Raw genomic sequence first — 14,836 nt, forward strand, 5'->3', positions numbered from 1 at the left:
CAGATGTCTTTGGATGGGGATTAGGAGCAGGAACCCTGGATGATTCTCTTTCTCGTACCCACAGTGAAGCACTCAGGTGGTAGCCCGCACGAAGGGCACTATATAAATACAAGCTGCTTTTGTTGAAGCAATTTGCAGCACCCCTGATGCTGCTGTGGCTGAAATCACCTAATTCAACACCGACTGGAATTCAAAACTGTGGCCTTCTGGTCTGTTTGGTCCAATTAGTGCTGCCCAGCCCTTCACCCACCTAAACTATTGGGGGAACTTCCTTATGGACTGCCTGCCTACATACCACATCATCATTCCTTCAAATCTTGTTCAGATAAAGTCAAAAATATTTAATGTACCAGGGAGACGAGCATATTTATGAGCAGTGCTGCTCACAACCAGCATTGGTGTTGTTGAGACTGGTATGAAACTCAGCTCTGGTAACCTTGAGTATCACAGAGCAGCGACTAGGAATGTAAACACAATGCTGATAACTCCAGACCATTCTCCTCCCTCGTCTTTTGACTTTATAAACTTTGCAAGAGTTTCTTCACAATAACTATACATCCAAATTAAAATTGTTACTTCCTCTCCTGCACTTTAAATCTAATTGCTCACAAAATACACAGTCAATCCACTTTACAATATATTCTGTGAAGCGCTTTGAGATGTCTCAACGACATGATAGGGCACTATAATCAAATGCAAGGATTATTATTATAATCTCCCTGTGCCTCTCTTATACTCTAAAATAAATTGTGCCCAATTGAGTTGGTCCTGATCTTAAAACAGCAAGACCTACTTTGCTCATTTTGCACTGTGAATATTGTAAAGTGAGTGCCAGGTTTGTAGAAATTTTTTTTTAATCTTTGTTTTGCTCTTCCCCCACGCCTCCAATTTATTTTCTGCTTGAAGGTATAAATGCTTATTCCAAATGTTCAGGAATATTGAAGGTTCACCATAAGGATGTTTAGTAGGATTGTCTGTCTGATTGTCTGCGCGTTGCTATGTGTTAATTGTAAGGGGGGGAGGAGTGGGGGTTGCAGGATGTGCATTTGTATAAAGGGATCTGTAACTTCAGACTAACAGCTGCAGATGTGAGATGGTGTCCTAAGAGATTGGCCAATCCACGTCAATTCACAATCTTTTGGAGGAAACCTTATGCTGTTCATAAGGCAAACAAAAACATCTGGATAAACACACATACAGTGTGTTTAGATTACAGCAGGAATTATGCTGCATATTCTGCACTCCTATTCAAATATGTATGTGAACAATGGGAACTGGCTCAGTTTCTGTTTTGCTTTTTTTTCTCTCTCTCTCTTCCCCCCCACCAACCCCGGCCTTGTGCCATCACTCCCTGTCTGACTTACAAGTGACGGGTGGGTACATGGCCACAGTACCAGGGAATAGGTGGCTGGGTGGGTGAAGCTGTACATCTACATGAATCAGCATCTTGAATGGAGAGAATGGGAGGGGGGAAAACTGATTGAAAGTTAATTTTGTTCAAATATTCAGACTTAATAATTTGTGATACATAATTTTTTTTTAAAATAATAAATAATCGTTGATTTGATATAGTGCCTTATCCTGTTTCGAGATCTCAAAGCACTTCAGTGGATTTACTGTAAAGTGTAGTGACTGTATTTTGTGGGTGAAACCCAGCAGCCAGTTGTGCACAGCAATGTCCTACAACCAGCCATGGAGTGAATGACCAATTTTATCTGGGGGATTGTTGGCCAGGCATCAGAAGAAACTCCCTTTCCTTTTCAAGTAGTGCCTTGGGATCTTTAACATCCACCTGAACTGGCAGACAGCACCTCAGTTTAACGTCTCACCCAAAGGATGGCAATGCAACACACCTCTAGCCCCGCACAGCATCAACCTCCAGCACTGCACTGAAGTGTTAGTTCTTAGACTATGCGAGTTCAAGTCCCAACATGGAACCCGCAACCTTCTGACTCAGAGCTGAGAGCCAGGTTGACACACAACGTGATGATTATGTATCCTCATTAAGGTGAGAAACGTCAGTTCTATGGAAGGTAATCACTTTGGGTGTCCTCCAGTTCAGGTGCAGTTACTACTCCCAATAATGCACGTAACAAGAACACATCCACACTTGTGGTCAGCCTAGCTTAGTTGGTAGCACACTCATCTCTGAGTCAGAAGATTGTGGGTTCAAGCCGCATGTTGTTATTTTGAGCCATCTTGGCTGACATACCAGTGTAGTGTTATTGGAGGTGTACTGTCTCTCATACTCTCGCATGGTTTTGAATCAGATTGGGGCATGAGTTTGGGCCCACTGGAAACTAGACTGAGACTGATTCTGAGACAGAGAAGGATTCGCTTCCTACCATTTTGGGTTGTTATGTAATCTGGGTCACGGAAGTTACATGTACCGATTAGTCTAATTGCAGCATAATTTGATTGAGCCATGATGTCTCAAAGATTTAATCCGTGATCTCAAATTTTCTGTGCAGCCCACTTTTGCAATGTTGATTTGTTCTCTTTCCACCTTTCCTGGACTCATCTGAGAATCTCATTATTTTAAGAAAAAACATGAAAATGCTGTAAATCACAGAGGATCTAAAACTAGGTTAATGAGTTCCGATGAAGAATCACATCCGTAACTTCCTTTACGATGTTGATTGACCTGCAGTGTATTTCCAAAATTTCTGTTTTTACAGATCAGTGTAGAATTACTATGTTTATTATTTTTGGAAGAAACAAACTCAAAAATGGGTGTTTTCTGGCAGCAGCATGTGGAACATTACACAGACACACAGACTACTCGACAGTCTGGATGGCAGCCTGGCAGTATGATATGACCTGCCTTTTTGAGTGCAAGTCAAATAGACTGTCCTTGGCGGACCTTCGAACACCTTGGGAGTATTTGCTTACCAATATGATGCAACTACAATTTTTGTAGTTCTCGATACTTTTATTCTGAAAATTTCAGTCTACTTTTCTCACAAGTGATTAGAAATGTGCAAATGCCATGGCAGATCATTGCTGTGCAAGTTAACCACTGAGAGCAGGTAGCAGAGGGTTAATTCTTCTTACCATATGCGGAAGTACAACTCTGGAAGATGATATTTTTTAAAATCCTATGCTCCAACCAATACATGGAGTCTTGGTTAGACCACTCGCTTTGTAAGCGAGAGAAGCTGGGTTTGACCTTGGACAAGTTTCCTTACTCCACATGCTTCTCTTTACCTAGCATTAAGTAGAAACCCGGTTGTTAATCTATTGGTAGTTCGACTTCTGGGGGTAATAATCCCTTCAAATAAATAAATAATAATTTGGTCACTCAAACCATGACTGTTTGTGGGACACTTCTGTGTGCAATTGGGTGCCCCGTTTCTCCCACAAAATATACGGTCAATTCACTTTGTAGTATATTCTGTGAAGAGCTTTGAGACGTCCTAACAACGTGATAAGGTGCTATATCAAATGCAAGGTTTATTATTATTAGTTAATGGACACCCCACTTTGATTTTCTAATCTCTCTTCACCTGGCTGAAACACACACACACAGACACACAACCAGTAGAGGGTGCTGAAGAGGGACGAGAAGCAGGAACCCTGGCTGATTTTATCCTTCCTAACCATTCAGTGCTGGTTGAGGCTAGTAAACTGAGCACGGACTGGAATCCAAACCAGAAAGCCCCGAAACCAGAAGCAGTAGCTCTATTCTCTACACTGTTGGGACTGTCTCTGCTTCGGTTTTCAGGCATCCTTTTTATTCATCTCAATTTCCACCTGTTTCCACATTTGATTTTCATGTTGTTACCTTTCAAGTGCTTCCAATTTGAATGACTCAATTCCTACGGGTAATTTATGCAAATTGTAAAACAAATTGCAAAATAGCGAATCCTGCACATTCCCAGATGTATCGGAGGCCTCCCTACCCTCTGGAAATCCACTCCAGTGCCAATCTACGGCCTGGAGATTCTTTTAGCTGCTGTCATGTTTTATGGAGATCAGAAATGAGATTGGCCTTTCAAAGTGTAACTTTGCCGGCCTGATTGTATTTCCTATCCTCAGACCATTCCTGCTATGTGGAGGGAAGGCCACACAGTTCAGCAATGCAATATCCCTTAAAAGCATGGAACAAAATTCCATTTTAGCTGGTTTTAACCAAGAGCATGCATTATTCTTGAGAATTCCTCCCGACGTGAAAGGCCCTATACAAATGTAATTTTGTTGTGTTCCCCTCCTATACCTTGCAGGGTATAGTCAGTATTTCTCTCTTCTGTGTCTCCACACCTCATAAAGGGTGGCCAAAAAGTCATGATATCTTCCCTATTATCTAAAAAAAATCCTCATTTCTTTAAGACTCATTAGATATTATAATGGTATCACAACTTTTTTGGTCACCCTGTAGTTTGGTGCTAAATCCACTGCATCATGTCTTTTCTTTACGAGTTATATTGTCAGTTCCATGTTTGACTGTCAGAATGATTTGTAGCTGCTACCAATCTTTTTTAATATACAAATCTAGGAAAAACAATTCCACAGTCAGTAATTAGAAATTGATGTAATGCCGATATTCTAACTCAATCAGTCATTCAGGTCCTTGCGTTTATTGCTTTCAGTCTCTTGTCTGGGTTTTACATATGAACCTAAAGGTCTAGGATGAATGTGCTAAAATATTGATTGAGATACAATGTGTTGGTTGGCTGCTACAGTAGATGTGTCAACTCGAGTCACTGTAGGGATTACTGAATCCTTTTATATTTGCTGGCAGGTTTAGATAAGGGTAGTACTGCATGTACAATGAGCTGGTGAGTGAGAGGTGAAGCATCAGGTGTCAGACAGTGAAATGCAGTACAGTAGGGTCAATCAGTTCAGGAAAGAAATGTTTAGTGCTGTTCGGTCTAACTAATATCAACTGCTGATTTTTTTTGCACACTCCAGTGAATCCCTGCAACTCCTGATCACTGAATTACTCCTGTGGTTCTTCAATTTAAATCCGATATAATCTAGGCTTCCATAGTATCTTTCTCCTCGAAGAAAAAAAAGCCTTGTGTGATGCTGACAGTCTCTCTCTATCTTGCCTGATGATCTCTCTGCCTGTGTGTGCCTCTCTTTTATATATATATCTTTTGCTTGCTCTTTTCCTATCCCTTTCTCTGTGTGTCGTTGTTCCCTAAATCTAAATATGGCACAATGCGCACTCTCCTCGGCAATCATAATCCTTCACCAGTTCAAAATTAGTACTGTTTTCTACTTTTATCTCCTTTTCCAATACCTCAACACTAGATTTCCTTCAGTTTACGTTAGCTACCCTTATTTACGTCAGCTTTTCCCTACCCTTTTCAGACTTGGTTGTGTCTTGCACTGCGAGGCCTTGGTGCTTCACCTAGGCTCACCATGAAAAAAATACTGACTGTTTTATTTTCTGATAATGATCTGCATGTCGTGTCTGGCATGAATCCCACTGCAGCAAAAACAACTGAGTGCAAATGCAGCAGAGCAGTCGGTCTTCACTATGCGTTGTGGATCAGAATGGAAGCCCAGATGTGATTATACAATAGTAATTGCTGTTGAAAACTGCTTGGGATTTTGCTCATGCAATTTAACATCATGTAACTTTGCAATGGGATTACTGCCATATAGACAGCAAAATATTGCTTTTGATACTGATGCTTTCTTACTGTCCCAAGTGGCTGCATTTTATAGTCAGGCTTCTGTTGATGGCTCAGTGTGGATAAGTGTATGACATGCAATATCAAGCTATACAGACTAATGTAATCATAGTCTGTGTTCACCTCATTTTGGCAGCAATGGATCAGTACAATTGGCTTCAGAATCCTGAGGGGGGGGCGGGGTGGGGGGCGGCAGACAGAGAAAGAAAGAGAGATTTCCCAATCCTCATAGCGATCGAATGACATGTGTGCACTTGTGGGTCTTGTGAGTTCAGGTTTGAGTTTGGCTGTGGTGTCTACATGCTCAACCGCTCACTACTTGGGCTCCCATAAAAAGATTGATGACATTGGGAGCGTTGCCTGCCATAGTGTCCCAGCCTTTGGTGGGGGTGGGGATAAGGGGAAGGAATTCTTGTCACCAGATAACAGCTGGAAAACAGTCATTGACATGACACTTGCTCAGTGGGTAGCCTTTCTGGTATTTTGAACGACTCTTCTCTCATGTTCTCTTGCGCTCTCTCTCTCCTCCCCCCACATGTTTTCATAGCTGAAGTCAGTGTCATGAGCATGCAGGTTGTGTACTCTCAGCATTGACCTTCTGAATCCTGGAACTGTGCTTGACAGCAACAGAGGAACAGATGTCAGCAAGGTCAGTCCACAAAACTCCAGCTCCTGAAACTGTCCTCAGTGCAAGGAAAAAAAAACACATTTTTGCAAGGGTGACTTTTGATATCGGTGTATAAACATTCATAGGTAAAGGGGAAAATATTCCTCAATGATTGGAAGCAAGCAACATTGTGAGGAAAGGAGGATTCAATAAAATTGTAGACTTGTAACTAGATAATAATAATAATCATTGCATTTGATGTAGTGCCTTTTCCTGTCTTCGAGACGTCTCAAAGCACTTCACAGAATATATTGTAAAGTGAATTGACTGTATTTTTTGTGTGCGAAACATGCAGCCAATTGCGCACAGCAGTGTCCCACAAACCAATAAATGTCTTAACCATACCAACCTCTCTGCTCAGCGGACTCTGGCCTGCTCCATGTCCCCCGTTTCTGCCTCCACCCTTTGGAATTCCTTCCCGCAGTCCCTTCACCTCACCACCTCCCTTGCCTCCTTCAAGGCAGTCTCAACATCCTCCTCTTCGACTGCCCCTTCGGGCGCCATCCTACCCCCCCTGCCCTCCACCCCTCCTGATCCCAGCCCCTAGTTCAGACGCAAATCCTTGACTGTGCAGCCCCTTGAAACATCCTCCCTATGTGAAAGGTTCTATACAAATGTAATTTTTTGTTGTTGATGCAATGGGAGACACCAGAACATTATAAATGCAGCACGGCTGAGACTTGTACAGATGGGTAAGGTCCCAGGTTTGATTTCTCTGATCAGCGCTGAGTTATTTGACCTTCATTCCAGGTTACCACTAAGTCAACTGAATTTGGACCCAATTTGATCTTAGATTCTTGGGTTATGGAGGGAATTCAGCCAGGATTCCCACTCCTGGTCACTATAAGCAGTATGGTTTGTGCATGAATGTTGCATGAGGATAGCTCAAGCTCGGCTGTTATTGCCCTTGAACCCAAACCTTCCCCCACCCCCCACCTTCCCCCACACCAAGGTCAAACAGTCTGCCGACACTCGCTGTCAAGGCTGTAACTTGAATAATGGGAACTAGGGTGATAGTAAAAAGAGAAAGTAGCAGAAAATGGGAGGTTGACCGCACCAGGAAGCCGGGGGGGGAGGGGAGAGGAAGGGGGAATGGGGCAGAAAATATATTTTCAAAAATTAAACTCTTAGTTGCTTTGCTCAAATGCGAACTCACAAGGGCAGCTTTGCTCACTGATGTTAGCTGACGTGTTTGGATTGAAACGGGGTGCCCTTTCTCGTGATTGTAAGTACTTCCAGAAAATTGCTGCGTGCTTGTGAGCAGTCAGCATACGTCAAGAGTGCGCGCAGGCGGCTGCTCTTGTGTGGAAGTGATGGACGGCAGAACAGCCAGGTACTCGCAGCGGAGACTGTGGCTTCGTAAAAGAGCAGTCACCGAAACGCGAGCTACGCATGTGATAAACGAGGAGTCAGCTGTGTGTCTCTGTCTTAAATAGGACGGTGGTTGCCATGACAGCGTCAGTGGCATTTAGTGGTAATGCATGACTAACATTGTTTAACAGGCTAGTGAGGGTGAGAGTACTCCCGATAGCTGAGCACTTGGAATACATTGCGTGACTGTCTTCTCCTTCCTTTCTAAGCTGCAAGTTTGTGAAGACCTCAGATTAGCATTTGATATTAAGGATCCATTGTGGATGAATCTTTATTTGCCGGACCAGCGTTTAGCCAGCGTCCAGCATCTCCATTGGGAGCAGGACAGTTTTGACGATGGCGTTGTACATGCAATATCGGTATGTGGCACAAAACTAGCTGCACTTGTAAGTTAAACTCTGAGCAAATACGATGAGAATTTTCAGGGTTTCTTTCAAACTCTTTGTCTTGGCTTCCAGGCAGCTGCTTGAATTCAGCTAAAACAACTTCCAGAATCTTTAACCCTTTCTGTGCCGACCACTAACTCGTTTCTTTTTTAAAATGTGAATTTTTTTTCAGGATATTCTCCATTGTGTTTCTGTCTCCCTGCCTGGCTGCCTGTCCCTTCTGCTGGCTGCCTGACTGCCTGCCTGCCTGTCGCCTTTGCTAGCTGTATCTCTGACTGGCTGCCTGCCGCCTTTTCTCTCTTTCTTTCTGTCTGTCTGCCTGTCACTTTTGCTGGCTGTCTCTCGGTCTGGCTTCCTGCCCATTTTGCTCTCTTGTCTGTCTGGCTGCCTGTCCGTTTGGCTTCAGCCATGCCTTCATCCCTCTCCAGCCTTGATTACTTGAACACCATGGTCGCCAGACTCCCCATGTTTTTTCTTCAGCTGGTTTGTCTGACGCATGTGGAAACCCATCGTCATACTTAAGAGTATCCAATTCCATATATATATATATATATATATGCCACCTCCACATGGAAATTTCCCTGTGCTTGGAAATGAAACACGTGCTCTCGCCCTCTCGGGATGCATCGCTTATGTTATTCTGGATGGTATAGGGCGCAGGTTTTCGAGAGCCAAGGCTTGGGGATCGCTCAAATGTGCACTCAGGTATTACTGGAGTTTAGCTAAAACTGCAAAGCCTGCCATTGAGAACATTGTCTGGCAAATTTCACACTGCTTATATAATAATCCTTGTATTTAACATACCACCTTTCACATCAGGAGGACATCTCTCAAAGTGTTTCACTTTGACTGGTTTGACAAACTGCCTGGTCTGTCATCAGCGATGTCCTGGAGTACTGCGGACTTGCCTAGCTCAGGAACTGGACTACTGAGACTGCCACAGAGGATGGGCTCGACTCTGACATTCTATTGCCAAGTATGGTTATCCCCCTGTGGATCGAATTCAACATTCACATCCTTATCTTCAAATGCCTCCATAGGGTTACCATCTATGGGCCCCTGCTGCTCCCTCTGCTGTACATACCCGGCTGCTCCATCCCAACAACATAGGGTGAGCTTTCAGCCATTTCAGCCCTGGCTTTCTAGAAGTCTTTGCCAAAAGTCCCTCTGCCTTTCCTCCTCCCTCTCCGTCTTCAACCTTCTACTCCCCAACCACATTTCTTCATCTGTGCTTTCAGACACCTATCCCTTCCCCAATTCAGCTCCTTCCCACCCCCACACCCCCCCCACCACCCCCCAAACTCTGGCTCCCCAGTCAATCGTGGAAGCACTTTGAGACGTCCTTCCGATGTGAAATACTCTGTAGAAATGTAAATTGTTGGTTTCTGCCTTTTAGTTTCCCATTTGCTGACTGTCTGTCCCTTCCTCCCTTTGCATCTCTGTTGGTCTTGTTCTAGTTTTGCACTCGCCTTTGCTTTGCGCTTAAATCATCCTCCACTTTCACTTTTTTTCCACTTCCTTTGCCCCGTTTCGCTCTCCCGCACGCTCCTCATTTCGCTTTCACTGGCTCCCCATCCCCAGGAGATTGAACTCAAGATCCTTGTCTTCACATTTAAATCCTTCCACAATTTCACCGCATCCTACATTAGAGACCTCCAGCAATCCTCCTTCTACCACAAACTCCCTCTTGGAGCCCCTTCTCACTTAAGACTACTTTTTTGACAGTGCTTTGAGCTCCACCACCCCCACCCCCCCAGCTCGGGCTTCCAGTTGGCTCTGACACTTTTAGATGACCTCCCAATGTGAAAAGTGCTATATAAATGTAAAATTGTTGTTGTTCCTCACTTTCCTGCTCGCTCGCTCACTCTCTTATCCACATACTTGCTCTCTATCTCTCTTGCCATGTTTTTTTCTCTCTTGCCATTTCTCTTTCTCACAATTTTTTTCTGTCTCTTAGTGTATGTATGTGTGTCTCTCTCTTTCTCCCGTTCTTGTCTCTTTTTGCCATGGCTCTATCACTCTGTCCTCTCTCTTTCTCTCTGTCTATCCATGTCTATTATTATTAATGTTGCAAAAGCACATTAAAGTATTTCCTGCTAGTTGAGTGGGTTTATAAATATCTGAATGGGAGAATCGATTGCTGTGTAACACAGGACATTGCTGTGCAAATTGGCTGTCGCATTTGCCTACAAAATACAGCGTCATTACACTTTACAATAAATCTGTGAAGCGCTTTGAGATATCGTGTCAACATGAAAGGCACTATTATCAAATCTTTTTTTATTAATAATCCTTGAAAGATTAATCTAGATTTCCACTTTGGAAGTTTCTAAACTCTGGCAAAGAAGTTGAAATGTGCCTAGTTTTGCTGGTGTGCGCATGCTAACTTTCTAACCAAGTGATGGATGTTCTCACTGTGAACTAATGACTAATGATCTTTTGTATTTGAATATAAATAACTAATGCACTTTTATTAAGTAATTTTATTTAATCACTATTACCTTTGTGCAGTGATTAAATCTCTAAATTTGGCAAAGGGACAGAATGGCTCAGTACAAGCCAGGTCTTGATGCTCCAATTCTAGTTTGATTGTAAAACAAAATTAACCTTTACCCCTCCCCCCCACCATTGCTGCTTTTACCATCTTCTCCACACCCCCCCCCCGCCCCCCCCCCCCCACACGCACACACACACACACTTCTTTTGAAGATGGTCGTTAGTTCTGCATCACAGTCCCATGAACTAGAGTTGCCCTCCAATATACTTATGAGTAAAGCTGGGTAGTGAGTGTCAGACCATCTGTCTTATCTGTCGGTAGCAGGAGGGGGTGAAGAAGTGTCATCAAGACTGATTTGCACACATCAATGTCCCACAACCACCTACGTAGTGTGTGACCAATTTTATTTAGGGAATTGTCGGCCAGCACACCAGGAGAAACTACCTTCTCTTTTCGAATAGTACTATGGGATCTTTAATGTCCACTGGACAGGCAGATAGGACCTCAGTTTAACACCTCATCAGAAGTACGACATCTGTGATAAGCAGCACACCCTCAGCACAGTGTCAGTATGTGGGTTCCAAATGCCGTTGTGGGGCTTGAACCCACAATCTACTGATTCTGAGGCGAGAGTACTACCAACTGAGACACTTGTACTGCCAATCTAGTTATCTGATCACATTCCAGTACCTGTTCACATTCCGGTAGCCATTAGTGGAGTCCTGTAGCTCAGTGGTTAGAGCACTCGCTTTGCAAGCGAGAGACCTGAGTTCAATTCCAGGCAGAGGGCGAAACCTTGGGCAAGTTTCCTTACTCCACACAGAGCCTAATAATAATCCCTCCAAAACAAAAACAATAATAAATTGGTCATTTTCAATCTACGACTGTTTGTGGGACACTGCTCTGCGCAATTGACTGCCACGTTCGCCCACAAATATACAGTCAATTCACTTCACACTATAGTCTGTGAAGCGCTTTGGGATGTCTAGAAGACGTGAAAAGCACTATATCAAATGCAAGGATTATTATTATTATTAAGAGTGCTATGAAAGTGCCGAGTAATGACAGTAATGTTTTTACAGTTGTTCCAAATGAATTAAGATAATTTCACAGTAATTTTGGAGCAGACCCAGATGGGCCTGCAGTTATTGTGGCACATCACTGAGTGTCTCTGGGAGGCAGCGCAGAGATCACAAAGCCACTATGGCAGTATAGTACAATTTTGGGAAAGCTCAGAAGAGNTTTTTTTTACTTTCCTGGGATTCCAGTTCTACCTCAGTGCCTGGTAGCATCAGTGCACAGTTCTGCTGCAGAGATTTTGATGAATCCAACATGGACATGTCCATGTGAACCCTGCTGGGTCGTATTTGGAAACTGATCAGCCAGCCCAAAGTTAGATTTTAAGCTTTCACAAGGTCTCAAAGGCAAGTCTGTAGGAATGGGCCCCAGCCCCCAGTGTGTTTCCTCCCTGCAAGTTACAAACCCAAATGAGGACGGTAACTACTGTAAAGTACTTGTGCTTTGATGCGTTCCAGCCTTTGTTATTAATGCAATATCCTGGAGAATCCAGTACTGTAAGACATCTTCCATTTTGTTGATGAAGCAAATGTGCTTTGAGGTCAGCAAAGGAGATCCACGGTGGCACGTGTCCACTCCATATCCAGTTGTCAATTTAAGTGCAAAAGAGTGGACGTGCTTCACAGTGATCCCTTTACTGACTCAATCAGATGAGTCTTTCAAGTACTGTGTTTTCCCTCAGGAAACGAGATGCTGAATGAATAACCATGTGGAACACCATGGGGGTAAGTACTTTACAGAGTTGCATTCTCTTATCAGCTTTTGTTCTGTGGGAGTGATGACTCATTCAATCTTCATCTGCCGCTTGCAGGGTTGAAAATTGTCTATTCGTAAAGTCTTCCCTCCCTACACACCCCTTCCAGTGTGTAAAATATCTAGGAAATTCCTCCCTTTTGCTTCATAAACTCTTTCCTCAAACTATCTAGTTTTTTTTGACAAGCACAGAAGTAGAAAGCAATGAAATACAGATATTATTCAGCTTATACTCCTGAGTTGATGAATCAATTGCTGTGTAAATCTTGCCAAACTGCACACAAGATTCATCCTGTGAATGCAGAAATAACTGGATCTCGCTTTTCTCTTCATCTTCTCTGGAGTTATCACCTCATGGGATCTTGAGCCTGAAGTGGTTTTATTTCTTTCTGCATCACAAGGCTATTGGTTCCCATCACTTTTGTGTGTTTCTAATACTGTACCTATAATTCTTAACAGTGGATATTTTATAATTTGCGTTCTTCAAAAATAAATTATGTGTGTATACTTGGAAAGTTCCACACTTGTGTTCTGATGGCTGCTTGCATGTTTACTAGAATTAGCATTCCAGGCATGCAACTTTGTAGTGAATTGGAGCATGGAACAATAAATGGGTCTGAATGGGTTCTGTATGTGCAATATGTCAGCGGACCAGTTTCTCGTGTTGCACATCCTGCATGACTTCTGTGTTTTTTTTTAAAAAAACGTGTGAAGTGATTCACGTTCTCATTCAATTGCTTCTGTGTGTGATAACCTGAGGCAATCAGCTAACTACACCCAAGATCTGACCAGTTTCCAGCTCTGAGTTTGGAACACACCATTTTGGAGGGTGTATTCATAATCTCAACCAACTGTGGCTTCCTTCCTTTGCAGACTACTATATACAATACATAAAGCGACAGTATTTTCCCAACAATTATCTTTGTCATTTGGTGGGGAGGATACAGATTAAAATCCATTTTTCGGCTGCATTGTGATATCTGATTCTTAATGACTTGAATTTAACTTTTTTTTAAGCTTATACAATTCATTTACCCACAAAATATACAGTCAATTCACTTTACAGTATATTCTGCGAGGCGCTTTGTGACGTCTCAAAGATGTGATAAGGCGCTATATCAAATGCAAGGTTTACTATTATTACATTTATTACTTGCGCATGTAATCTTATCTAATCCACGCTGATGTAAAATTAGTTGCCCATTGACAGCTGGTAAGTACTTTTGCATTTTGGCAGACCTAAAGATAGATGCAGTACACATGTACAATTGCACGTTGTGCCTCCCCCCCCCCCATATATTGTGTTGCATGTGAATTTATTTTCTTCTCCTCTTTTCTCTCACCCCACCCCCCCACACACACAAAATTAAGGAGCAGTGCAATACTGATTGAGCTGCTGTGTTTTAATGTAGTTGAATGTGCGATGGGGAGAGGTTCGGGGGGGGGGGCAGCATGTTGTTGTGATGTCAGCACACAGGTTCACAGCAGTGAGGCCCACGCTGGTGCCTGATCCCAGTTGGAGAGTTGAAGAGAAAGAACACGGGCAGATTGTTTCCTGACAGGACGAGTGAAATTCTGGGCAAAGGCAGCAGTGCTCTGACGCACATCCTAGCAACTGAGGCTTGAGTAACATTGGCAGAGGCATTGCAAATAGGTCACCTGCCCGACTTGTTGGTTGGATGATGCAAATCGGGGTGGGAGGTGGGGAAGTGGCATTGTTAGTTTTAGTGATGGGGAATAAACATTTCCTCTTGTTAAGATATTTAAAAACATTTTTTATTTGTGATTTAACCCTGCTTACTTATTCTGTTATTTATCCTTGATTCCTTTTTATTTCATTTTTATTCCGACACCACTGCACTTAATTACATTTAACTTGGTCAATCCAAATAATGCACATTTAGGCGTATACAGTAGCAGTCAACCAAACACTGTAACTGTATCAGACCAGTCAGGAGCACGCTGCCTGAATGCATGTCATGTTTTGGTTAAAACCAAAATGTAAGTTTTGTTTTGAACCTCTTCCTTTCTCCCCTCTCAACCACACCTCCCCCCCCCTGAAAAACTGAACAGCTAATAAAAGGTTTACAGGAATAGTCACACCCTTGACTTTTATATTGCACTGTAAAAGTTAGTTACAATTGCGCATACCTTTTATTCCTCTCCCAAAGGTTTGTAGCTTTAAAAACATGTGTTGAAGCGTACATCACATTTTGCAGTATCTGGGCAAGCTGTCAAATGCTTAGCCGGAGTGTGTGCAACTGCCAGGAAGGTGCAAGACAAACTAGATGGACCTTGGCTTTTTTTCATTTACCATTTCTTATATTCTTATGCTTTCTTTTCCCCCACTACCACCCTTGTCTCTCACAGTCCCCATTTTATTAATGCAAGTGATTTGCTGCAAGTAACTCCCTTATGCCTTGGGGATGTCCTCCCAATGTGA

The 14,836-nt window shown here is 42.9% G+C and overlaps 1 protein-coding gene across 6 annotated transcripts in view; it reads left to right on the forward strand.

Annotated features, from left to right (window-relative positions):
* Positions 1-14,836, forward strand: part of LOC103180863 (AF4/FMR2 family member 4) — a 98,853-nt gene that overhangs the window by 24,171 nt on the left and 59,846 nt on the right. For 2 of the 6 annotated variants that reach the window (XM_042340195.1, XM_007896935.2), the window contains exon 1: positions 7,747-8,039. The exons of 1 other annotated variant lie outside the window; for it this stretch is intronic. In XM_042340195.1, coding sequence (XP_042196129.1) covers positions 8,017-8,039 — 23 coding nt within the window. In that variant the 5' untranslated portion in view covers positions 7,747-8,016. Of the gene's footprint in view, positions 1-6,189; positions 6,292-7,746; positions 8,040-14,836 lie in introns of those variants that run through there. 3 more of the 6 variants (XM_042340204.1, XM_042340221.1, XM_007896933.2) reach the window with 3 other exon arrangements.

This window comes from Callorhinchus milii, unplaced genomic scaffold (assembly GCF_018977255.1).
Source record: "Callorhinchus milii isolate IMCB2004 unplaced genomic scaffold, IMCB_Cmil_1.0 Scaffold1, whole genome shotgun sequence".
Lineage (NCBI taxonomy): Eukaryota > Metazoa > Chordata > Chondrichthyes > Chimaeriformes > Callorhinchidae > Callorhinchus > Callorhinchus milii.